The sequence below is a fragment of the Equus asinus genome, chromosome 21 (genome assembly GCF_041296235.1).
Source record: "Equus asinus isolate D_3611 breed Donkey chromosome 21, EquAss-T2T_v2, whole genome shotgun sequence".
Lineage (NCBI taxonomy): Eukaryota > Metazoa > Chordata > Mammalia > Perissodactyla > Equidae > Equus > Equus asinus.
The window spans coordinates 76,501,062-76,528,421 of NC_091810.1; the positions used below are offsets into that span (position 1 = coordinate 76,501,062).

Here is a 27,360-nt window from a genome sequence, read left to right on the forward strand (position 1 = left end):
AATAAATGGTGCTGAATTAATTAATTCGATATTTATATGGAAAGAAAATTATGACCCCTACCTCACACCATACACAAAAAATAAATTCCAGGTAGACTGTAGCTCTAAATGTGAAAAAATAAAGGTTGTAGAAGTTAAATAAATACATATCTTCATGGTCTTAAGCTAAGTAAAGACTTCTTAAACAGGACACAAAAATTAAAACAGTGAAAAGACAAGTCACATACTAGAAGACATTTTCAATATAGATATCACACAAAAGACATATCCAGAAAATGTAAAGAAGTCCTACAAATAAATTTTTAAAAAATAAAAACCCAATTTTTTAAAATGGGCAAAAGACTTGAACAGGCATTTTACAAAGAATATCCAAATGGCCAAGAAAACATATGAAAAGGTGCCGAACATCAGTTGCCAGAGAAATGCAACCTAAAAGCCCCACCAAGGTATCATTACATAACCATCACCAAGGGCTACAATTAAAAAACAAAAAAACACTGACAATACCAAGTGATAGAAAGCATTTCCAGGAACTAGAACATGGTGGGTGTGTAAATTGGTTTAACCAGTTAGAAAAACCACATGATAACATCTACCAAAGCTGAAGATATACATATCCTCCGTCATAGCAATTCTACTTCTATCATTATTTTTAACGTATAGAAAAACATTTACAAGAATATACATAAACCAGAGGAAGCCTTGAAAGAGGAGACATCTCTTTCAACAAACCGTCAAACACTCCAAAGATAAACACATCCTTAAAACCGGTATTACATCAGGAATTCTGTTAGTTCCAACATGAAAACATCTGAATAATTCTATTGGTATTTAATATAATCTATTAGCATGGATTGACAGAAATAAAAATCTAAGCCACTGGCTGCATTTCCTTCAAGAATAAACATTAAACCATATTAACTATTTGAAAAATTACATCTACTATGCCCACAGGATATCAGAGCTCAGAGGGAAGATGAAAAATAAAAGGTAGCGGGCAACCATATGGAAAGAGTCAAACGGCTTACGAGTCTAACGGTAGCTGCAAACGAGGTTACTTATCCCTCTGTGGCCATACTAATTGGTCAAGAGCAACAGAGGCTTCATCAGCAAAGCTCATAAAAAACAGCCAAGCCCTTCCCGGGCGTTTTCAATTTAGAAAGCGGACACCTGCTGTCCATCAGCCTGTCTCTCATGAGACAGGAATCGTGTCAACCCACCACTATACTATTTGATTTCCTCTTCATCTTTACTATTTATAAACAGTCTTCAGAGTATACGCATGCACATGTATAGCATGCGTACACATGCAGCTATCTATAGCAAAAAACAAATTCTCAAAAATAGCTGTTTGGAAGACCACATCTTGTTCTATTAATACTCACTTACTGCAGTATTACATAACAATTTTTTTCCAATTCTGTTATGTTAATATGCAAATAAATGAACTCAACCATAGCTGGGAGCTAAATGTACTAATCAGTATGGCTTTGTATATCTCTAACTACAAAAGAATTTTACATGATCTCTTTCTATTCTAAAAGTCCCACGAATCTACATTATTAATCACTTTTAAATTTAGCTGTTCGGTTTCTGGGATGTTAATATCTGCTACTTTCAAATCAGTATATTTTAGCATACTCCAAGAAGATACCTAAATACTGATTTCAGAGTAATGTATTCTAAGTATTAACATATTCTGAAATTTTATAATTATTTGATAATTCCAAAACAATAACAGAGATAGATACTATCAGAAGAAGCTCACCTGAAAACAAACTGTTACCTGCTTTACCTTCCAGGACCCTAAAAATTATGTAACTATAAATCAGCTTTTTATTAAAAAAGAAACAAAAGTGGAAAATGACCCCCTTCCTAGGGAGTTTTGAAATCCATTAAAGGATAGCGGAGAGGAAAAGGACAAAATTCTAGTTTGTGGATCAGACAGAAACCAAAGGCACAGACGGTGAACAGGACTTCGCCCATGGCTTTCTGTTGCTTAGGTATATGTTGGCTTCATCCCAACATTCAGCCACAAAAGACCAAACTTTCCTAATTAAAAATCAGTCGTCTATTTTAGGACTGGTAGAAACGGCTAAGACCAAGGAGCCAGAATGGGTTGGGCAAGTAGGAAAAAAAAGGAAACAGTCAAAGACTCATTTCAGAAGGTGAAGTGGAAAGAGGGTGACGGAGCAGTTCAAAGCGTGGGCTTCCAACTCACTCCAGCCTGGTCTGAATGCTGGCTTTGCCTCTTACGAACTCCGTGTCCTTGTCGGAAATGCCTGAACCTTGAGGAATGGGTTTCCCTATCTATAACACAGGAATGATAATGTCTCCTTATAGGCCGTGGGGAAACAAGTGAGATCATGCATACAAAGCATTCTGAGTACCTCTTCTACACTCAGTTCTTGAGTTGTAACGAAAGGTAGAATTTCTAACATCACAGGACAAAATATGCTGAGGGATTAAAGAACCTACTTCGACAACTCTGCCTATTAGTACTCTATAGTCCTTACATATTTTCTTTTTTATTAATCCTACAGCCCTCCCAATGAACAGCTTTTGACAATCCAATATTGATGATGATAAAAGTTTAAGTAACTTAGTTCCTTAAAAATAAAGAAAAATTAAGCAAAAACTATAGATATCACTTAAAGAAACGGAATACCAGAAAAGAGATTAAATGCTTTAATAAACAGTGAAGCTCTCTTGCCATGCTTTTCAAATTTTGATAGCAGAACACAAATCAAAAGAAATTTTCAAAGGTCTATTCTTATTTCGGAGGCAAAAAGGGGACAGATCATTTATATCAGCATCCTGCAGAACAATTCTAGAACCAACCAAATTCTTCGATCCAACTTTAAATGAAGGCTTTTTCTTCCGTTTGATTGTTTCCAAAATTATGTACATGAAATAAATTTCTTCTTTGAAGTACACAACCCATTGAGTTTTATATTTCAACCAAAACCTAAGATGTCACATCACTCATGTCCACTTATTCATCCATTCACATATTTATTCAACAAATACATACTTAAATACGTGCTTTCCACAAGACATTGAACCACGTGTTTTCATAAATTCAAGGTGAATAAGACGAAGCTGCCTATGAGGCAGAAGAAACGAGGCTGTATAGAGATAAGAGGCAGACCAGGGGCTGGAAGGCAGAGAAAGAAGCAATTCAGACTGAGAGGTGATGAACTGAGGCAGACCCTGGAGATGGCTGAGAGGAGGGAGGCATTCCAAGCTGAGAAGAGAGAGATGTACACGTAAAGCCTAAGTTCAGCCATAGACAGCAGTCCCATGGGCTCCAGCATGGGTCGTAACAAAGACGCTGTGAAAAGCAGGTAAGGAAGGTGACCATATTATTTATCATCCAAACCAGGATGCCTTTGAGAGTGAAAAGAGGCACTATTAATAATTTTGTCAGGTCAAAAGGTATAAATCTGGACTGTCCTGGGCAAATCAAGACATGGGTGCTTGGCTCAATGAAACTGATGCTCAATACGCTCTGATCAGTTAGCTGGGGCTATTTAGATACGTGCCCAGTCGTACCGAGGCATCAGATTTAGAAGGGCACCAAAACAAATCATTCTTGAAAGCATCTTTAGACTACATCTGAAAAATGTCTCTGGGTTCATTCTGCATATTTCAAAAGAAAAAACTACCCAAATGGGCATGGCAGTGTTAGTGATCTCCAACTCAAATGGAGCTAAATGACTTTGCTCATCTTAGGATAAAGTCTAAATAAGAGAAACTAAAAAGCAGAAAACCAAACATACTAGGTACCACTTACTGAGTGCTTATTATATGCCACACACTGCTCTGAATATTCCACACAAATCAGCTCATTTAATCTTCACAACAACACTGTGAGGGGTGATTTTATTCTTTCCATTTCAGAGATGGGGTAACTAGACACACACACTTAAATATCTTGCCCAAGGCCCACAGAAAGGAAGAGAGGGAGCCAGAATCTGATGCAAGCACCTAACTCCATGCCCTCAATTTTTCCCACTAGTGTTCTGCCTGCTGAATAATCCAGACATGCAACATGTGGCCTGAGTGCAGCCTGAGACCCCAGGGTACAGCCCAGCTGAGATTATTAGCTAGAACACACTCTACGTAATTACCCCTGCTATGTGACCAAGCACTAGTGGCCAGCAGGGCCTAGTCACCTGCCCTCCTCTGCCACTTGGAAATAGGCAGGTGCCAAGTGTCCTGCCAGTAGGCTGGACCATTTGCATAACAGTCGCTAAAGCTCAATGTAATTAATTACATACTGTGAGCACCCTAAAGCTATGGAATTACTCTAACACAGAAAAATAGGTACTACTGAAACCTCCCTGGTGGTTCTGACTTGTTTGAATCACTGCTAACACTCTTATGCCAAGCACAACCGTCTCGAGTCACCATTATGATCAGTAGAAAAAAACTGGTTGGGCAGCTTGCAAACACACAGTTTCAGATCTTATGGCCCACTGGTAAAAATATTTGAATATTCCCTGCACTACAGAATCCCATTAATATAAAATAAAAAGATAGTAAATTAATCCAGAGGTCTGGTAGACGAGTAGGTAACGAAAGCCAAAACTTAGTATTAATCAAGAGTAGAGCAACTATTCTCGGACGTATATGTATAGAATAAAGGCTTAAGAGAAAATAGGAATGTTCGCACCACATTTATATCCGCTTTTAGGCTGTAAATAACATTGCCCTATTTTGTTGCATACTGAGGCACGGGGAACTTAAGCATTAAAAGAAAAAGAGAACAGTCTAGTTTAGACCCCTCGCAGAGCACACGGAACCATAAAAGGAACTGAACAGATTCTGGGAGAGAGTATTCTAAGAAAATAACTCAAGTGGCCAAAATCAGCAATTAAAAAAATAAACAATTTCCTGTCAGTTGTCTATTTGGATTTGGCAAAAAAAACAACTCAAATCAAACATAAGGAGGAGAGGTTGGAAGACAGGGAAGGGAAAAAGCAAGAGGGGGCAAGTAATTTTTAGGGTTTGAACATTAATACCCTCTGATCACTTTTGAAAAGTGAACTCTGAATTGTGACAAAAGCTCTTTGAGTGGCTGAGACAAGTCACCGTGCCCCAGCCTTTCAACAGTTACCCCATGTGGCCTAAAATGCATTAGCACAAAGTGAAGCGGAGAGTCACGGATTGGCCATTAGATTTTCCTGACCTAAATGATCTAGGCTGCCTATCTACCCAGACAAATTCACTCTGTGATCCAGCTGCTGTTTGTTTAATATTTATGCTATGCCCACAAGTTTGCTGGCATGCAGTTGTCTTCCTCCCCCATTCAAAAAAAATAGTCTAGAGTCAAATGCAGATATTATTTTTAAGATCCAATTCAAAAAATGGTTATTCAGAGCTAGTTATCTGTGCAGAACTGCCAAGCACAGCCAGCGCTTGCCTGCAAGGAGTCTAGTTTATTTAAACCACAGGTCAATATCCATACTTATGTTTTTATTATTTTGTTTAAATACGTACAATAGATGTGAAAGGCCTGCTTGCTCCCACCTTGGGGTGGTCAGCATCAAGACATAGGGATATATGTTGGTGTAAAGATAGTAAAAGTGTTTCTCTTACACACCATGATACTGTGATAATGACAATAATGATATTAAGAAAAATAAGGGGGGCCAGCCTGGTGGCGCAGCAGTTAAGTTCGCACATTCTGCTTCTTGGTGGCCGGGGATTCGCCAGTTCGGATCCCGGGTGCGGACACGGCACTGCTTGGCACGCCATGCTGTGGTAGGCGTCCCACATATAAAGTAGAGGAAGATGGGCATAGATGTTAGCTCAGGGCCAGTCTTCCTCAGCAAAAAGAGGAGGACTGGCAATAGTTAGCTCAGGGCTAAACTTCCTCAAAAAAAAAAAAAAAAGAAAGAAAAATAAGGGCTGCCACCTTGGGTAAGGTCCAACCACTGGTCCCAGTGAAGCTAGAGGCTCTGGTCAAGCGGCCACAACAGGTGACTAGACAGCTGCCTGGCAGAATTCTCTGTCAACTTCTTCTGCCAGCAGAAATAGAGATTCTTTCCCCCTCCGATATCCCCTACATTTAAAGGGGAAAATCAAATCCAGTGTTCCAAACCACTAAGGCTGCCTTAACTGTATAGAAAATTTTAACCTGCCAGTGTAATTCGGGGGGCAGTGGAGCGCAGCCATACCCACGTGGGATACAACAACCAACCCCAGCACCCTGGGCAAGTAGTTAACCTCTCTGAACTCTGGTTTTCTTCAGCCTCCTTGGTTGGGACACGACCAAGTCAGAGAATTATGTTAAGCACTTTTCATGTGTTTTACACATAGCAAATGATTAATAAATGGTGGCTGCTGTAATTACTTTTAAATACCAAAATAATACAATGGCTATATTTCCTACTTATTAAAAAAGTATCCAAGATCAATGGTTGCCATGGTCTGGCGATGGGGGAGGAGAGACTACAAAGGGACTAGGGGAATTTTTTGAGGTGATGCAACTGACCTATATCTCGATGGCGGTGATGGTGACATGACTGAGTGTCTTTGTCAAATGTCACAGAACTGGACACCAGCAAGAGAGAATGTTAACTTATGCAAATTATACCACATTTTTAAAAGTACCAACCACAATACTCAATTAGTTTTGATTAAAATAAACCATCCCAACTAATAGACATTTTAACTTCATTTATTTCTAAAATTAAAACAAAATCTGAGGCCTAAAATAGTACTTCATCCTTTTAGACTCAGCTCTTGAATTAAAGGATCGAGCTATCTGTAAAAAATGGATGCCATGTGAACAATTAACCAAACTGCTTCAAAATAAAGTATGGATTGTATTGAACGGTGTGATGAAATGAAATATGGAAAGAGAAAATGAAAGTGATGTTTTCGTTTACTAGATTACTTAAGATGACAAGCATAACGGTTCCTTCCCCAAAAATCTAGTAATAGGCCTTTATAAATAATCTAAAAAGTATAACATATTTTCAATTGGTTAAGGAAAGGGAGAAAAGTCTGGTGATGAGTTCCCTGGTTTATTTATCTTCTCAATGTATCTGTAAAAGATTCTACAAGGCTGCTCACTCTGAATTTTCACCAACACTGTTACCCTAACCAAGGAGCTCTTTTAATACAGATCTGTGCATCTATTCTGGCAGAAAATGTAGTTTTACAACAATTTCTTAGTCAACACCATATTTACAAAACAGATGGAGTTCCCAAGAAATGATTTTAGATGAGAATCATAATTCTGGTCAGCCTACAGCGCATTTCTGTATATGTCCTGGACCTCAGCAATGGTCCTCTTTCTTTGCCCACCGTGTATCACAGGGAGGCTGCTATTTCTCCCTCTGATTTGGGGATCCCCACCTAAGAGGGATGTCAAGACTATAACAAAGATGGAAGCTAAGAAACAGGCATAGCTCAGGAGCCCAACATTTTCAACAAATGCACCCCATGAATACTGGCCCCAGTTCCTTAGCCAGCCTTTACTCCCTACCAACCCCTCAAGTCCACAATGATCACCTTGCTTACTGATCTATTCCTGCCTCTACCTGAGATCATCTGCTGCCTTCATCCCTGATATTCAAAGAGAACATGAAGAAATCAAAGAACGACATCAGGATGGCTTTTTCACATGGGCTTCTGCTAAGCTGTTTATTATTTTTTAACAAAAGTGAAATTTAATTTCTGCCATTCATGTGATAAAAATGTCTGTGCGCTATTCACTGCTTTACAAAATTTGATGTTCAAGTAAAAGATCTCTTTCTTCTATTAGGATATTGTCTTGATGCTGTTATGTCTTTGGGAAATACCACGCTAAATTTCTAAAATCTTGATCCTTCAAGGCACGAATTCAAGGGGAAACATACCAAGTAGTTAGCTATTTCAATACCGCATACCCACTTCCTATAATCCAGGCTTGATCAATTTCAACACTATTTCCCTAGTTTTAAAGGGTGTTTAAGAAAAGGCAAATTGAACATAGAGACTAGAAAATGAAGTCTGTCAAGTCATCTGAGGAGGTACAAAACAATGAACAAGATATTAGACTGGTAAATCCAAAACCACCCGTTTTAGAAATTAACAGAACAGTAATGAGAAAACATGTACTTTCTTATCATTTCTTCATTCATTCAGGAAGTAATCTATTGAGCCCCGACTACGTTCCTGGCAATGTGCACGAAGGGATACAATTGTGAACAAGAAGCCAACTGCCCTCATTAGACAGGAGGAGCCAGCCCTGGCGGCCTAGTGGTTATGTTCAGTGCGCTCCCCTTCAGCGACCCGGGTTTGGTTCCCAGGCACAAACCTACACCACTTGCCAGTGGCCATGAAAATAGAGGAAGATTGGCAACAGATGTTAGCTCAGGGCGAATCTTCCTCAGCAAAAAGAAAGAAAGAAAGAAAGAAAAGTGACAGATACCTTTGAAAGTTTCAAAATTCAAAAATCAGCAATATCTGAGTAATCAATCATTTCCCTATGTGCTTCCAGAATCTTCAATGAAGAAATGATATCTACCAGCAAGTTCTCAATTCCACATGTCAGAAATATTGGCAAATCACCCTTCTTCCTAATCTTCCATGAATGTAAAATTAAAACAGATGCTGTTGTAATTAAGTAAAGTTACACTGTGAATTCCACTATGGACACGAAAAAGTTTGAATTGTTTTTTAAATGGTGCAAAACAGGCCCTCCAAAAAATTGGGGGAAAGGAGTTAAAATTAGGTAGGTTGGTATCTTCTTTGGAACTTTTACATCAAATTTCATTAACACCACAATGCAAAATCACCACAAATATCTAGTAACCAATGAAAACGATATGACACATAATTCTGTCAAAAGGACTGAATACCATGCACAGTTGAAAGCAACTTCCATGGAAACATAAGCTACAGAGTAAAAGAAAATATAAATCACTAAGAGTTAGGTATGCAGCAAAAATAGACTACTTTCCTTAGACAGACTCTAAACGCTGGTGCAGGTAGTTAACGTACTTGATCTCTAAGATCTTCAATTGTCCCCTTGCCCAGACATAAACTGTGCAAACAGATGACAAAGCGAAAAGCAGTTTCACAACTGCCTGTTACACAGAGTAACAAGGTGGTATATTTCGTGAGATTACTGCAGAAGTTGGTAACACCATGAGACACTTACACAGTACTTGGAAGATTTCTCTAGGTCTAATCAAATTTCAAATACCACCAGTGCCAGCTCTCTTCACTGTGGCCCATTCTGCCCTCTCTCCCACCAGTTATCAGCCACAGGAAGGGTGGGTGCAGCCCCGTCAATGTGCTTTGCTGCTCACTGTCCCGGTAACTCCTTGATTTTCAGAACACAACCTTTTCATATTTGCTCCAAACTTGAGCAGAATGAGCTAGTCTTGCCTAAGGCTCTACTCTTCTTAGCTCATCAACTATTTTTTTCACTTCATGTCACGCGAAATATTTTTACACTGCAGACCAAAACGTAATATTAGAATGAAATCACCACAAACTCAGGAGTTCCTAATATTACTTCTTGAGTTTATAATGCACAAAACCATGGCTGACTTTCTTCTGCTAAATAACACCATGCAAAAGATACCAAAATCAAGCAAACTGCCCAAAAGAACTTCCACAGAACTGGAGGCCTGCCTACTGCAGCAAGCAAAAGATTAAATCGTGCAGAACTGTAATCTCTCAGCGCTTTTACGTCTAAGAAAGCGGAAATCTGCATTTACGGTCAGAAACCTACTCCATTTCTCCGTGTGACTTGAGTGACCAGAGACTTTGCACCCTGGAAGTATAACCGTTTGCAAGAGGCAAGTATATACACATCAGAAGAAACCTATTAAATAATCTCTGTTCACCACCGGGGATTTTCACATAATCACTAACTGTCTTTAACATACAATAGAAACCTTACAGGGAGTCTGTCACCAGCCTAGGCTACCACAGAAGAGCTTGCCATGCCCAGGCAGGTACAGGCCATAATTCCAGGACAATCCTGGGAGATGTGACAGCCCAAGTTCAACTGGGGATGTCTGAGCACAGCTCCCCCTGCACATTGAAGAGCACCTCTCCATTCTTTCCAAATGCCATTTGCATCCAGTCCCTGCTCAACCACCCCAAGCACCCGTGCACCAGTGGTTCCCGTTAGCCTTGGGCTCCTCTTGCAACCCCCTCCTTCCACCACCACTCCCCTCTTGGGGAAAGAGACCCCAAGGACGGCTGGGGGTGGGTGATGAGCGCCCTTCTCCCACCTACCTTGATGATGCTGCTCCGGCGGGGCAGGCCGCCCGGTTTGCTCTCCCGGGGGAGGGGGCAGGCGGCCGGGCTGGGGGTCGGGGCGAGCGCAGCGCCGTGAGGTCCCCTGGCTGGGCTGGCCCGGGCTTCGTCCCCGGACACGCCGAGGCTGCAGTCTCCGTTGGAAACCCCGCCGCTGTCATAGCGCGCCCGCCCGTGGCCGAGGCGACCTCCCCCGCCGCCGCCGCCGCCGCCGCCTTCCCCGGCTCCGGCTTTCAGGGCGCTCTTGGCGCCAACGGCCGGGCCGGGGGAGGTGGGCAGGGCCCCGCCGGCGGCGCCCCCCCGGTCACACTCCGCCATGGGCGCCCCGCGACCCGCCTGCACAAAGCCGCGTCCCCGCGTCCCCGCGTCCCCGCCGCCGCCTCGGGCCGCCGCGCGGCCCCTCCTCCTCTCCTCCTCCCGCCGCCGCCGCCTCGGCCGCTTCTTCCGCTTTTTTTTTTTTTTTTTTTTTTAATTTAGATGTGATGTTTGTTTCGAGCTCGCCTCGCGCACGGTTGAAGTCGTGGCGGCAGAATTATCGGCAGATTCCTGCAGGGGAGACAAGAGAGAGGCACGAGTCACTCGGGCGGCAGCGGAGCCGGGCTCCCGGCACCTGGGGAAGGAAAACACGCCCAGACACACGCGCCGCTGCGGGCGCCAAAAATAACCGCGCGGCCCGGCGCCCACCGGGGCCACGGGCGCCACCTCCGGGGCTGCAGGCACCCACCCCGAGGTAACGGGGCGCCCCCTCAGAGACTCGGGGCGCCCACCCCGGTGGCTCGGGGCGCCCACCCCGGAGATTGGAGCACCCAGCACGCGCGAACCAGGCGCCCAGCCCCGGGGCCGCTGCCCACCTCGGGCTCAGGGCGAGGGCGAGCGGCCGGCGCCCCGACGCTCTCTGGCCTCGCGGAGGCGCCTCCCGAGGGTCTCGCGGTCCCGGGCGGACGGGAGGCGACGCCGGGGTCTCCCCAGCCCCAACTCCCCAGAGGTCGTCGCGTGCCGGGCCCCGCCACGTCCTCGCAGGGTCCCGGCTGAGGCCTGCGGCGCCGGGAGGAAGCGCACGGCGGGCAGGGGCGGCCGGGCCGTGACAGCCGCCGTGCGGCCCGGGGCAGCTCCTGAAGGGGGCAGCCCAGACTCACCACCCTCGCCCGCGGCTGCCTCCTCCCGGGCTCGGCGGTGCCCCCTACAGGCCGCGGGGACCCTCCCCGGCCGCCCCCAGACCCACCGCGAGCCGCCCGGGCGTCCGCTCCAGGTCGCCGCCGTCGCGGCTGCTCTCGCCAAGGCCGGGTCATCGGGCCGCGGAACCTCGCTGCGGAGCGGACGGCGACGGGCGGCGGCCGCCGGTCCTGGATACCCGCCACCCTCCAGAGCTGCGGCAACTGCTAATCACCCGCCCGGCGCCCCGAGGGGCAACGACCAAGCAGGCCGTGGGGCCCGGAGTGACGGTCCCGGGGCTCGGCCGCTGCGCCTGCCTCCGAACCCCCGCCTGGTTCGCGGGACTCGCTCCCCTCCCACACAGCTCGGGGAAAGGCCATTCGGACGTTCCCCTCTGGGCTTCCCCAGGGGGCCAGACCCATGTCACGTACAGAAACCAATTCCGTTCCCTTGGGCTCCGGAACTGTGTGAACTGATTCAACTGGTAGCAAGGATGCTGGGACAGGGTGGGGGGGTGAGGAGCAGAGGACCTCGGCAGAGCCTATTTTGTGCCCTCTGAGTCGTCCTCCAGGGATTTATCACTGTCGTCCCTCCCTCCTGCTGTCCTTCCCGATCCCGTCGCCAGGGATGCCGGCTGGTCCAGCCTTCTGTGGGCCCCGCCCTAGGTCACACTCATCTTTGGGTGCAGGATACTACTTGGATCACTGCAGCTGGTCCCTCCCCTCTCTGGTCCTCCCCCTCCACCCACTGCTTCAAGTAGAAGGACCGACCTAAAAATCAACCCTGATCATGGCGCTCCCCGGCGCAAATACTTCGCGTGGTCTCCATCCGTCGAGCCAGAGAGGGCCCAAACTCCGCAGCCTGGTACCCGAGGCCCCACCCAGCCTGGCCCCACCCACCTCTCCATCCTGGGTTTCCTGGCTCCAGCCTGCTGCCCTTCTCTAGCACCCCAGCTCTTCTCCAACTAATGTTTCCTTTTCCAGGAATGCTCTTCCCGCAGGGTGCTAAGAAGAAACTGATAGTCCGCTGGGGGTGAATTTAAAGACCTTGCTTTCATTAGCATGATGTTGGAGCAAACTGCCCAGTAGCCTCTGAGAATAGGGCCTTTACACGCATATACATACCCGCTCTTGCCTCTGAAGCAACTTCAAATACCTTCATGTTATTCTTGGGGGCGTTTTAATTCTTCTGATCTACTGGATTCTTGTTTTTGTAACCCATTAGATAAGCTTTTATCCATCTCTTGCCAACCTGGGCCTACATGCTAACAGAAATATTTTCACATCGGATGGACAACAATGTTTTAATATTTTATTCACTCCCATCCCTATTCTTTCTTTCTTGGTTCAAAAATTTTTTCTGTCTCGTGATAGTTTTGCAGAAAAATATATTCAAATAATTCAAATCAGGTTCTTAACCGGCCTGATGGAATTTGTAGTCATAGTAGCCTGTGGATATGCTGTGGAGGAGAAAAGGAAGAATTCTGGGCCTTTATTCTTAAAGTTCTCTAATTTTAATATTTTGAATAAACGCCTGGAGGTATTTCTGCCCTTTCCCACATTTACCAATCACTGGTAAAATGCTGTGAGACTCATTTATCCTGCAACTCGTACCATGAGTTTTCCGGGGTGAGTGGCGATATATAGAGATTTAAATCTCCAGGATGCTTTTCATAAAACCACCATCCAATTCGCCTAATGCTCTCCAAAATGAGCACCTATCCATCTCACTCTGGACTCCCAACAGGTCAAACCAGGGAGACTTCGTTGAAACAGACTTGGCATTTAAATTAAAACGTTTCCCAGAGCATCTTGGCAGACCTGTAACTAATGATGCCAGAAGCCCAAGGCCTGTGCCACGTTCCTTTTTATCCCCCTAAGTGCTTGTCTCCCACAAGCCGCTGGTCACACGCCTGCTGATGATATAGCTGTACTTCTGCATCACACAAACAGCCAGACTGAAGGTACCATTTCTCCTATCTGGTGATGGGAAGCAGCATGTTCCTCTGACATGTGCAATTCTCAGCTCCCAAAGGCTTTGTAATAGCTAAACTCAGATTTTTTCCATCACAGACAGCATAGTAAGCAATTGTTTCTCCTCCTTCCTGCTTGTTTCTCTGCAGTTACTAAGTGATTGCTTTCCATTTCTCCTTTTCTGTGAGCAACGTTATTGAAGAAATTGTAAATATTTTGCCAAAATTCTTGCTGAAGTGTTTTCATGGCATTGTAAAATTCATAGAAGTTAGAGTCAGAAAAAGAGCCAAAATCTCATAGTCATTCCTCAGCAAATACTGTCTAGTGGTTCCTTCAGACTCATTTTCAGAGCAGAGCAATAGAGATAGACACAACATTAATAAAATGCTCATTGTGGATAACTCCACGGTGCTTATGCCAATTTATTATATCTATATAATAACGGTTAGATGCCGATGAATAATTTGTTCATAATGTTTAAAGTCAGTAGATACCTTTAAAATCTCATCATCTTGTCATGCGAGCAATGCATAGCTTTATCTCTTTTAAGTTTTCTTCATATTTCAATCCGTCTCAGTTTCTAATCCTTGTTGTCACCCTTCACCAAAGTCTTTATTTGTTTGTATCTTTAATTCAATACCTAGAACATGAACTATGCTGGCTCCCTGGTCCATAATAACCTTCCTTCGGCCTCCCAAAATAACACTGACAGACACTGTTTACTGACTTCTTGCCGTCATTTATACCCTTGTAGATTATGAATTCATATCTAGTTTCCAGTTTGCAGGCTCTAACATTACAATTCTCTAAATTTTTCTGACTCACTGCGCACTTGGCCTGCAGATTATTTTTTCCCTCAATGTATTATGACAATTTTCGTTTCCCAAATCTCAATCTCATTTTATTTCCTGTATTTCTCTAAAGATGCAGTTCAACCTCTGAGCCTTCATATTCGACTGCTCCCCATATCCTTAATGTGAGAGCTAACTAGAGCAGAAAGCAGACAAAAACGCGTTAAGGAAATACAGATTATATCAAGGTACTGGTCCACACTGGCAAACCATTTGCTTCCTGGGTTAATCCAACATGTTGATTTTAATCTATAATGCTCCTAAGGCTTGGATTCTGTTTATTTTATCATGATACTCAACAGGAAATATGTAGTGATTGCCTTTCTTCCTGGGCATCAATGAGGCAAGTTAGACCTGCCAAAAGCTTTCATTTTCATATTCTTCCTCTCCTCTGACACTAAAGATGCTTCGCCCATTTTCCTTAGAACCATCTTCTACAAGTGTATATGGCTGCCAAGAAGTTAGGCACTCAGGGAATTACATTGACGCCTTCCAGCCACTGAGGAACCACTGCATGGATTCGTTAAATTGTTCTCAGTGACTATTGAGTTAGGTAGCACTTTAAGGGAACCTATTAATTACCAGGGATTCAATAAGACTATTCTATCAGCAAAGACAACAATATGATTCGCTCTAAAAATTAGTTATCACACTACTTCTGCAAACTCTCATGTGTTTGATTGTATTTCTACTATTATTTTATTACAAGAGTCCTTGCATACTCAAATGCCTCTAGAAGCCAGGTAGGTAATGTAATGAGTAAAGCTGGAAGGATTTGTTTTATAATAGTATCATAATTTATAGTTTTTCAACAGTGATATACTTGCATATCAAATGCAGAGGAATACTCTTTCTAATTCATCTTTGGTCTTCCAATTTTGAAAGAGCCTTAGATATAAGAAATATTTCACTTTCCTCTTAACTCTAAGAAAGATAGTGTGAACATAGTGATAAATAGCAATTGACACTTAGCCAAGTGGGGGGCAGCAATATGGGGTGGTAGGGACTCAGATAAGCTGGTGAGGACTCTTACTGCAGCCCTGAGGGAATCCTGGCCCAATGCTGCCTGGATCATCCTCTTCTTCCAGAGAAGCCAAAACTCTGGACTATAAAAGTTGCTGTTGTTCTAGTTCACTCTCTTAAGAGAAGGACACCCATGAAGTGAGGTCTCCACATAGTGTTCTTTACCAGGTCTACAGGCCTATTTCTTCCTATCCTACCTCCTGAGTGCATGATAAGGAAAGCACAGCAAATGCCTTCCAAATTTTACATTTATTTGGGCTCATCAATCTTATTTTCAAGGACAGATTTATTTTAATGAGTTGAAGAAGTCTGGTGATCATATCATTTACCATCCCAACGTGTGATGTATGGCTCCAGACCTACTTCCCTTATCTACCCCTCCCACATCCCAACCCCAGAACTATTTCATCTCTGAAATCTGAAACTCAAAAACCCATTGTCTAAGCAAAAACTCTGCCCTTTCATCAGTCCCATTCCCTTACTTCCTCCAAACCCACCTGCCAGCCTTAGCAAGGCCGGTACTTCCCCCGCCCCATTCCACACTCTCTGTCCATCAGCTCTCCCGGCTATACATTTTTTCCTTACCCAACCAGTCATGACCAAGACTTTCAACCACATTCTCACCAGCACCCTAGACCTTTCACATCATTCTCCTTCAGTTGTTCCCACCTTGCCAATCTACTGCTTTGCGTAAATCCAACCATGACTTTCTCCATACGTGCCCCCAGGCTGCCACTCTGCTGGAGAAAAAAAATTCATATAGCCATGCTGATCAGACAAATACATGATTTCTGTGTTCAGTGGGGACTTGGGTGCTCTTAGGCAATATTTTATCATTTGCTAATTGTCTCTAATTTCCATTCTCAAAACTATTCCTCTCTAAATCCGAAGTGACCCACTTCCCTTCCATCTCAGCAGTAGTCCCACAATTCTACTTCACACAGACAATAAAATACGTCAGGAAATAAGTGGCTTTAACTCTTCCTCAATCCCATTTATCCTTACCTTGCCCACCACTCCTGCATCTTAGGCCAACCCCAAATCAGAAACCATCTGTGAATGTCTTCCATGATTATTGGACTCTTCCGTTCCGATGTGATTGTTCTTTTGGGGGGACCTCCTTTGGTTAGAAGGTGGAGTGGGGTGTTCTCTGAAGGAGCGGCCAATCTCAATGTCAATCATACAAAGAAAAGAATCTGTGATTTGGAAGGCAGCCTAGACCAAAGAGGGAGGAAATGCTTTCCTCCTTCCGGGCCACCTTCTCTTGGGCCTGGCGTCTAAGGTCTTCGTGCTTGCTCCAGGGCAGTGAGGAGGAGAATAAGGCCAACAAGAGCCAGGAGCGGAAGGAGCTGTCTTTCTCAGAAACCCCATAAGGCTGGGCCTGTAGGTTCTGAAGGGAGGGATATTGTGTTGCCAATTTACAGTTGCTTCTTGTAGCGTGACTCTCCCAAGCTGTTAGTAAAGAGGCGTTAGGTATTAGAGCTCCTCCCAGCTGTACCATTGTGGATAAAGGGATGGATGGTCTGTGAAAGAAAGAGACCCCCTTTCCCCACCACCAAAGCCAGTGTGATGACTGCAGCAGCCATTAGTGAGCTTCCAGGAAGAAAAGTAAATCCTTTAGGTGAAGAGACAGGTGGTGCCACCGAGAGCTTCTCTCTCCTTTGCAAATCTGGCAGAACTGGGCTGTTCTTCTGCCTCTCCCCCTTGCTTACTCACATCTCTTTATCCTTTTCTCTCTCCATTAGCTGCTTTCCTTTCACATACAGATACATTCTGGACACGCCTTCCTAACAATTTTTCAGTTACCAGCCTATTGTAACTGGCTTCCTTCCTCTTCTACTGAGACTGCCCTCCCAAATGTCATGGCTGACATCCTAATTAACAAACCCTATGGCTACTTTTTAATCTCTGTCTTTCTTGACCTTTGTGGAACATTTGATATTGCTACCTCTCCTTATATCATTGGAACTCATTCTTCCCCTGCTGAGCTTCTTGGCCTGATTGTGCCACAGGAATCTCGAACTCAACACGCCTTAGGTTTGATTCGCTGAATCTGTACTCTGTACATCTATTCTCCTAGACTCCATATTTCTTTTTGTGGTACTCTACCCACACAGTAGCCTTACCGAAGCACTCAACATCAGCCTCAACTCCCTGCACTCCCTTTTCTATTAAGGCATCGTTAACCACGTAAATCAACCTAGAAATGTCTCTCAAAGCCACTCCCTCCAGAGTGGCCTGGTTTACTGTCTTGTCATACTTGGCTTGGACTTTGGCAGTGGCCTCCTAACCCTGCCTGACTCCAGTCCCTCCCAGCTTTAATCTATTTCTCAAACCACCGTCAGAATTATCCTGGGGATCATTTCTCAATCTAAGAGTCTCCAACAGTTCCACTTCAAGACAGACTTCAGGGGCCGGCCCGGTGGCACAGCAGTCAAGCTCACACGTTCCACTTTGGAGGCTTGGGGTTTGCCGGTTCGGATCCCGGGTACGGACAGGGCACCGCTTGGCAAGCCATGCTGTGGGAGGCATCCCACATATAAAGTAGAGGAAGATAGGCATGGATGTTAGCTCAGGGGCCAGTCTTCCTCAGCAAAAAGAGGAGGATTGGCAGCAGATGTTAGCTCAGGGCTAATCTTCCTCAAAAGAAAAAAAAAAAAGAGACAGACTTCATTCTCCTTAGCAGATACACACAGCTGAGCATAACCTGGTCCCCAGCTTCCCTTCTAACACCGTCTCCTACCCAGATACATTCCCTATGTGCTAGTCACACTGACCAACTTCCCTGAAAGGCTGTGCATTCTCCCCCTCTGTGTGTTTGCTCATGGTGTTTGCTAGGTTTAGAGTTCCTCTTTCTCTCTCTCCATTGGAAGAACTTAAAGGCATCCTTCAAGAAAACACAAATGTTTCTTCCTTTGATAAGATGTTCCTGACTCCAGAAGACATACTGAGTTGATCCTCTAGGCTCTTAAAGCACTTAGTACATACCTCTACTCCAGCCTGCATTTTACTATATTATAATTATTTATGAATCTTTTCCCCTTATGAGTTTGAGTTCAACAGAGTACAACTTACAAGTCTTTTCTCCATACTAACTGAGCTCATTGGAGATTGACAATACTTAGGATTCACCTTCAAACTCCCTACACCAGCCCAGGACCTGACATATAATAGATCCTCAAAAAATTTGTTGCTTTTAGTAGCCTTTTTCAAAAATTCATCTTTGTCCCTCGTATGCTTACAAAATCCTTTGTTATTTCATAAGGCTTCTTTCTCTGGATATGCTGAGTATGTTTTATTCTATGCCTTCCAACTTTTCTTCCTATTTTTCCTTATTATCGGATACAAATAAATTCATTCATGTAGCTAGCCTCTGTTAAGTACGTATCTACTTTGTGTAAAGGACTGTATTTGATGCTATGGGGGAAGATGACTGGGAGTTTGGGATAGGAGCAAGATTTATTTTCCATTGTGTGTACATTACAGTTCCAATTTTAAAAGTAGTTAAAAATAATAAATGAAAGGAATAGTCCCAGCCCTGCCGTGGGTCGGGAAAAGTTGTGACCCAGCTCTGAGAGGTAGGATGTAGCAAAACCTGACCAGACCAGAAACATTACCCTTTCACCTTGGCTCGCCACACAACTCCTTTCTTAATTAGTTAGAGATTCCCACCATTAGCAGTGCACAACACAAGAGAGGACAAAAATCTCCAGACGGCTCCTGCTAAACCGTACAAATTACCTGGCAAGAGGAAGCTTCCCTAGACAGCTCCCGCTTATGCACATTAGCAAAAAATTAGCCAAATGTCACCTTGTCCTTTTTGGCAGAGGCATATGGAGGCCACATAAGACAGAAAAAACAGGTTAATCTTGTACCCAGAAGATGGAGGACAAGGCTCAGGACACTAGCCGCCCCCTCCCCAAGCCCCCACCTTCACCCCCGGCCCTAACCACTACAAAAAAAAAAAACACAACCCAACAAATAAGCAAAACAGACAGAGGGGGCTTATGGCAAGTGAAGACAGACTGGGAGCCACGTGTTGTGGTTTTATAATCTGGCTTGGTGGCTGCCTGGGTACAGAGTAGCACCTAAGAGAGGGGTTGGGACGGGAGTAACACTTGAGTGAACCTAGCCCTTGAAGGCAATGATGTAGCTGGCTTGCTGAACAGGGGTCGGAAGGTCATTCTGGGGGAAGCCAGAAAGCACAAACTAAGACACATTCAAGTTCCTCTCCTCATCACCAGTCCCTTTGCAAACACTTCTGGCATTATCAAACCTTAGTTAAGACACATTGTGGAGGGAGCCTTAAATGATCTTTTAAAATCGTGTGATCATGCAGAGGATCTTGAGCTCAACTGGGACTAGCACAAGAACAAGAGGAAGTGGATAAGCTGCAGCCACAAGAATTAGAGGTCCCACGGAGAGGAAATCTTCCTTGGGCTGCCATCAGGCACTGGTTTGCATTAGCAATGGAGCCTTGGAATTTCCTTTTCACAAGAACCGTTGAGAGCAGGGTAGGCAATTATCCACCAGGATGGTATGGGCCCCTCCAGCCTGAAGGCAAAAGGTCAGGATGAATGATTCTTTTGACCTGCTGATTCTGGGTATTTAATCACATATTTTTTTTAACTTTCTTTAAAGTCAAATTAGATGTTGTGATTTTTCTTTGGTTGGTTGGTTGGTTTTTGCTTTTTGTTGGTGTTTTTTTCCAGTTCTCGGTAGTCTTGTTTCAGTGGAATCACTATTTGGTGTGATGTCATGAAATGTTTCAGTCCTCTTCCAACCACATGTATCTCTCACTGGAGTGTCCATTCCTCTATCATTTGCTGTCTTGAATTTGAATACCTTTGTAATCACATATTCCCGTAGTCTGAGTTCAAGTGTTTAACATAATCGATCCATTTTTCCTACCTTCTAAATTCGGTTTCCTGGTTTCTCTTTATCACTGAGCCAAAGATCCCAGGACAATCTCTCCTCTGGGTAGAGTCTCTACTTGGTGAATTACAAAATGGCCCTTTTCCTAACATAGTAACTTCTTTGATGCAGAGGACTTGCTGTGTTTGTAACGGGGCAATTAAAGTGCCTAATGGAGTGCAATGTTAATGCCATTAGAGTATGTGGAGTAATTTTAAATCACCCTCAATCTCCACTTCCGATAATGGGTCCCTTGGTTTTTAACTCTATGTTGTGTCCAAAATAAAATTTTTTTATCACCATGTTCTCCGGTGTCAAAACAGCCTTATTGCTTCCATAAACACTTTTCACATTGAACCATCTCTATGTTCTTTAATCCATCTGTCTCCCTACGAAGGCTGTATTAGTCTACACTGACTTTTCAGCCATAAAAATGATCCCAACCATCTCTGCTCTGCCTCTCTTTTCTTTTTAAACACACAGCTTAAATTTTAAGTCTTTCATAAGCCCTTTTCTCTGCAGTGGTGTGTAAACACTTCATTCCAACAGTCTACTGTTCTCACTCTTACTGGTAGGGAGATTCAAACCTTCTGTCTAATCTGGGATGTTAGGGAGCAGCCCGGCCGTGTGACCCAGCCCCCAGCCCCGACATGCTGTGGCTGGACGCTCTGATCAGAACCGTTGCCATTTGGTCTCTGCTTGAAATAAGACAAATCCTTTAAACCTTGGGGATTTCATTTTCCTCCTTGGTCACACAGGGATAAAAACACTGACCTACCTCGGGACCTGCCTCCCGGGGTGGATGCAGACCAGCATTTGCAAGCGTTAAAGAATGGTATGAATGCTGATTGAAAAGGCAGCAATTTGAGCTCACAAATAATTTCCCCAAAAGGTCAATTAGACCCACAAGATTTCTCTGGTACACACAGGAAGTCTCAGCCTCATCTACATTTAATGTACTTTCCTTCTCACTGGTCCCCATAAAGGTGAGTTTGGGGTGCAATAAATATTTCACAGTAAAAATTTCCACACCCCCAAATTCCAAAGCCTCCATCAGTGGCTCCTTTATTTTCATTTTGAATATAGTGAAATGCCTGCACAATCACAAAATGTGGATATTTGTTGGGACATACAGACTACATTCCCATTGTAGTGTTATTGACAACTGATTCCTGTACAGTATGTTGACTCAGGGACTGTGTGACTGCCCGCTAATTCAGCCATCAGCACACAGCATGCTGTAATAACGTTTCAGTTTCTCTAGTGCGTCTCACTAACTAATAATTCTGAAGAGAAAGAAATATAAAACAACGAGGGGACAGAAATTGTGTCCTTCTAAATTGTGATCTCATCAAGAAAAAAGAGAGGGGGCCAGCCCAGTGGCGTAGTGGTTAAGTTCACATGCTCCACTTTGGCTGCCCAGTGTTTGTGGGTTCAGATCCCAGGCACAGACTTACACATGGCTCATTAAGCCATGCTGTGGCAGCGTCCCATATACAAAGTAGAGGAAGATAGGCATGGATGTTAGCTCAGGGACCATCTTCCTCACAAAAAAAAAAAGAAAAGAAAAGAAAAAGAAAAAAGAGAGAAGCTAGCCCAGCAGTCAGAGACTGTAATGGAAAACCATCCATCAATCCAGAAAGGTAGACGAGTAATGGGACTCATAGGTTTGGAATAGGATTATTCCCATGTATCAAAATGAAAGAAAGCAGTAGGAAAATTAGGGTGTTCCTCGTGTGGCTGGCTGAGTCCTACTTGTTTCTGGCATGAGTGGGTTGAGGGCAGGAACCAAATACTTATCAGTTCATTTCCCTGGGCAAGTCCATATCATTTCAGGCCTCAGAGTGGGGCATGAGGGCATCTTGGGATAAACAGCACATCCAAGAAGTGGCCCCACATCCCTGTCCAGACTTGAACACAGGCCCTTCAGGGGCAAGTAAACAGGGGCTCTGGGGTGGGCCTACTTTGAGATTCAAGCTTCGTGGATTTATTTCATCAAGACTCATCTCCAGGATCTGGAGGTAGGATTTCTGTGGGTGTAGTTTCAGCCTGCGGCAGCAGCTACACTAAAAAACAAATGAGGTCAATTTGAGGAATGAGAGGAATGAGGCAAAGAGAAGCAAGATGCACAGAGCCTGCCTATCTCCTTCTGAGCCAACAGCTTCCCTCAATGGGTGAGAGGGAAGGAGGAGGGCCATGGTGAGACCAGGAAGAGGGGCAGGTTGGACATATTCATTCCCACTCTACAGATGAGGCTAGAGGCACATCCAAAGTTAGGTAACTTGCCCAGGACCAAGTATGGCTCCAAAGTCCATTAATTAACCACTATGCAATTCTGAGGGGGGAAAAAGCCAGGATGCCCTCCTTGAAAGTCCACCCCAAGAGGAATGGGTAGCCATGGGGACACATCTATATTTCTGTATTATTTTTAGCAGATTGAGACCCAATTCAGTCGTCCCGGTTGGCTATTCCTTTGCCAAGGTCACATAGACCTGGAGAGTTCCCCAAGCATCCCCTTCCGAGTTCACTGTACAAAGAGACAGAGAACACTTCGCAGTGTTCAACCAGCCCTGCCATCTTGGTGTAGCCTTGAGGGTTGACCGTGCAGCTCACTGGTGAATCAGTGAGCACTAATTATGCACCAGGCACTATTTCAAGGGCTTCTCATGCCTCACTTCACTTAGCCCCCACAGAAACTCTGATAAATAGCTACTGTTGTTTTCTCCACTCTACGGCTGAGAGAACCAAGAAGGCTCAGAAAGGTGAAGCCACTTGCCTAAGGTCAAACCAGAGGTAAGAGACAAGGCAATCTCAAGGTCAAATCTTCAGGATGCTCCCGTGGATTTTAACCCTGTCCTGCCCTGTGACAGCTCTATGTCCCAGGATTTATTCAGAGGGTTAAACTACCTCCTTCACTCCTCAAGAGAAGGGCTGTTTTTGAAGGTAACTGAGTTTTGCATCTCCAGGATAAAGAGTGCCTGGCTAAGACAGAGAGAGTATGGCAGAAAGAATCAGAAACCTAAAATCCCAGATGTGTGGGAGCGAGCCCTGTCCTTTGTGTGTTAAGAGGTTGGGGAAGATTAGGATTTGGGGGTTGTGTGGGAGGGAGGGATGGTAGGGGCAGCGCTTACTTTTGCTCCTGCTGCTGCTCCAGGCAAAAGTCCTGGTGGGGCCTGAGCTGAGTCCCATCTGTTGGACACCTGACCACAAGCTCCACTGGAAGTAATAAAAGAACACTTGACATTAAGTGAAGTAGATGTGAGAAGAGAACTTTGAGCAGTGATTTCACCCTGGGGGTGGGGAAGAGCTAATCAGAGGACTTCCCCAAAGCTGCCTGGCTCATTTAGATGATGGAATGGCTTTTCTAGAAAGTCCCACAAATCATTTCCAGTCAGCTTGTGATAAAAAAAAAAAAGTGAGTTCAGCAAAGTCACAGAATATAAGGAACAAGCAGGACCCACTACATAATTTGTGGCAGCCCACTGCAAAATGAAAATGTAGGACATTTGTTCAGAAATCATTAAGAATTTTTAAGACAGTGACCACAGAGCATGAAACCAAGTACAGGGCCCCTCTGAGAGCAGGACACTGTGCTACCGCCTGGGTTGAAATATCCTTGAAGCCAGTCCCTGATGAAAGCATATATAGGAGAAGCTGGCCACGTGCAAGAAGAAACTCATAGAAATATAAATGTGGATCTCAGGACTAAAGGAATATGGCAGGATCTGTGGACAAATAGAAGAGAACTTGTATAGCTGAAAAATGTAAGGATTAAAGCAGAGCTAAAAGACATACGGAAAATATTGAATCATTGGGCAAAGGATTGTAAAGATTCTTCCTAGCTATACAAATTAATCATATTTTGGGACAGAAAAGTCCACTTAGTTAACGCAAAAAATAATAGCATGAAATCTATGAAACCATATTCTCACACCCAACATAACAATACAGTTATAATTAAGTAGGGAAAATAGAATTCTACAGAAACAAATCATATGGAAATTAAAGTTCAAAATACCATATTAACTTAAACAGAGGAAAGCTAAAGTAATAAAAATATTTTTTTAAGTAGCAAGCATATAAGTACAACACATCATAATTAATGAGATGCTGGCAGAAGTGTACTAAGAAAAAAACATATCTTTCTAAATGTATGCTAATAATGAAATGAGAATAGAAACATCATAAATTAATTCTGTGCCTAAAGAACTTTAAAATGGAATAATGTAATGAACCAAAACAAAGTAGGAAAACAAAAGCATAAAAGAAATTTTAAAAATAAACGAGGGATAATAGAAATAAACCAACACAACAGTGGTTTGCATTTTGTTAAAACAGACAAAACTGATAAACCATTGGCCCAATGAAAAGGAGACATTACAAATTAATACAATCAGGTAATAGACAAAATAGCATAGATTTTATTAAATGTTAAAGAGCATTGTTCTTAACTATACATGTACAGCTAATTGCTTTAATAATCATGCTCAAATATTTCTCACAAACATCTAATAAAAAATATATGCAGGTGCCCACCCGGTGGCATAGCGGTTAAGTTCGCACCTTCCGCTTTGGTGGCCCAGGGTTTGCCAGTTCGTATCCCGGGTGTGGACATGGCACCATGTTGTGGTAGGTAGCTCATATATAAAAAAAGTAGAGGAAGATGGGCAGGGATGTTAGCTCAGGGCCAGTCTTCCTCAGAAAAAAGAGGAGGATTAGCCACAGATGTTAGCTCAGGGCTAATCTTCCTCAAAAAAAAAAAAAAAAATATATATATATATGCAATAAGAAATAGCAAAACATTATTAATTCATGATATATAAATGGGAAAAGTTAGTCGTTATGACCCTGATGCCTTAACTGGAGAATTTTCTAACCTTTTAAAGAATAAATAATCCCTTATACTACTTAAATTACTGCAATATATATTTTTTTTATAGGATGATATGTTTCCTTTGGGAACAATATTTCCTAAGTAAATTTGTTGACCTTTGTCAGGGCTAGGTAATCTCATTAATGAAACAAAGATGTAAAGATAACCTTAAGCAAAATCTTAGCAAGCAAAATATAATAGATTAAAAAATTATCCAATATGAAAAAAGCAGGATTTATTCCAAGAATTGTAAAGTTGGTATATTATAGCAAAATATTTAACAAAATTAATCCTTAAAAAATAAGCACAGTGGATTACTGCCTGACTGTAATAAAGCATAGATACTTTAATAGTAAAAGCCAAATACAAATGCTAGCGCAGTGTTGAACAAGAAAAAAAAAGGTTTATAAATACAGAGAGGAATGACATTTAAATTTCTGTTTTTGCAAATTAAGCTATATCTAAAAAGTAGAAATGAACAACGCTTAAGCATATAAAAGATAAGAGAAGATCAGAGGAATTGAGAAGAAAGTCACAAAATTCAATGGCATTCCTTTATACTGATGTCACATGAGTAGAAAATACAAAAAGAATGCTCATTAAAACAGTGAGAAAAGGTTAACGATGTCAACTCAGAAAAAATTGGTTAAAAAAAATTGTGAAACGCAGATGGAAAAAGTAAAGGAATATATAATAAATAAAGCAGAAATCAGGTATTCAGGAAGCATAAAATTAGAAAAGATGACAATATTTTTAAGTTAATAAAAAGATCTAATGCTCTACAAAGTCAAAGTTCCCGTAATATAATATGCAGAGCTCTCTAAACGGATGGTGCACACCATCTGATACACAAAAAATCAGTATACCAAATACTATTTTAAAGGTATGATTGCACTAATGTTAAATTTCCAGTATATTTTAAATTATTAAAATAATTATAAAAAACACAGGAATTAGGTATAAACAATTAGGAAAAATTAATCAATCTAATTGAAAATCCAGAAATAAATTCAAGGCGTTAAATCAGTGCCGTCCAAAAGAAATAGAATGTGAGCCATATACGTAATTTAAAATTTCCTAATAGCCACATTTTTAAAGTACAGAGACAGATGAAATTAATTTTAATAATGTTTTATTTAATCCAATATATCAAAAATATCATTTCAACATGTAATCAACATAAAAATTATTAATGATATATATTACATTCTTATGTTCATATTAATCTGCGAGATCCCGTGTGTATTTTACACCTACGGCACATAGCAATTCGGACCTTCCACATTTCATGTGGCCACTGGCTACTGGATTGAACAAGACAACATAGATAACGATAATGTTTGACAAATTATATATATATATACATATATTTTTATGTATACATATAAATGACTCTAAAGACAAAAATGATTTATATAATGTTATAAACCAATGTTACTGCAATAAAAAAATTAATTAAAAAAAAGAAAAAAGATGAATACACGTTTCTTAGTTCTTTCAGGCTGCTATTACAAAATGCCACAGATTGGGTTGCTTATATATAACGGAAATTTGTTTCTCACAGTTCTGGAGGCAGGGAAGTTCAAGATCAAGGTGCCAGCAAGGTCACCTTCTGATGAGAACCCTCTTCCTGATTCCCAGCAGTGCTTTCTCGCTGTGTCCTCACGTGGTGGAAGGGTCGAGGGAGCTCTGTGGGACCTCTTTTATAAGAGCACTAATCCTGTTCATGAGGGCTCCACCCTCATGATTTAAGCATCGCCCAAAGGGCCTGCCTACTAACACTATCACATCGGGTGTCACGATTCCCACCTGTGAATTTGGTGGGGAAACAAAACTTTCAGACCTAAGCAACAAGTATTATCATGGTAGCACTACTTTCATATCAGTACATTGGAAGCATCCAATTAGCACTAAGCAGGGACCAGGCTAAGAAGATGGTGTGAAATCAATAAAATAAAATGTTCTGTAACAAGTCTATAGATACCATCAATGCACAAAAAAGTGAAACTGTAAAATTGCATAAAGTGAACAGAGGCCAAACAAAACAATATGTAATGTTCTTTACAACTATGTTAAAAAGCATTTTTGTGCAACAATAAAGAAAATACCTGAATTGTCAGGAAGGCAATATTAATATTGTCATAATAGTATAATGTGTGACCATGTTCAAAGCGGTTTTGCATTAATCATATTTCAACGGATGTAAGGTCTCTTTTCTTATAAAGATACTTCTGTTTATGAAGGAAGGAAAGGAAATTCTACGCTATATTGCAACATGACCACAGTAGTTGCCAAATTTTGG

The 27,360-nt window shown here is 42.7% G+C and overlaps 1 protein-coding gene across 4 annotated transcripts in view; it reads right to left on the reverse strand.

Annotated features, from left to right (window-relative positions):
- The window catches only part of PLCL2 (phospholipase C like 2), a 181,161-nt gene extending 167,364 nt beyond the window's left edge, over nucleotides 1-13,797 (reverse strand). The window contains exons 1-2 of one of the 4 annotated variants that reach the window (XR_001398233.3): nucleotides 11,124-11,447; nucleotides 10,252-10,818 (exon numbers count right to left, since the gene is read on the reverse strand). Coding sequence is in view for 3 of the 4 variants with exons in the window: in XM_044754182.2 (XP_044610117.1) it covers nucleotides 10,252-10,590 (339 nt within the window). In the remaining variant the exon portion in view is untranslated. Of the gene's footprint in view, nucleotides 1-10,251; nucleotides 10,819-11,123; nucleotides 11,448-11,494 lie in introns of those variants that run through there. The other 3 variants (XM_044754182.2, XM_014842164.3, XM_044754183.2) reach the window with 3 other exon arrangements.
- Between the last annotated feature and the right edge of the window lie 13,563 nt (nucleotides 13,798-27,360).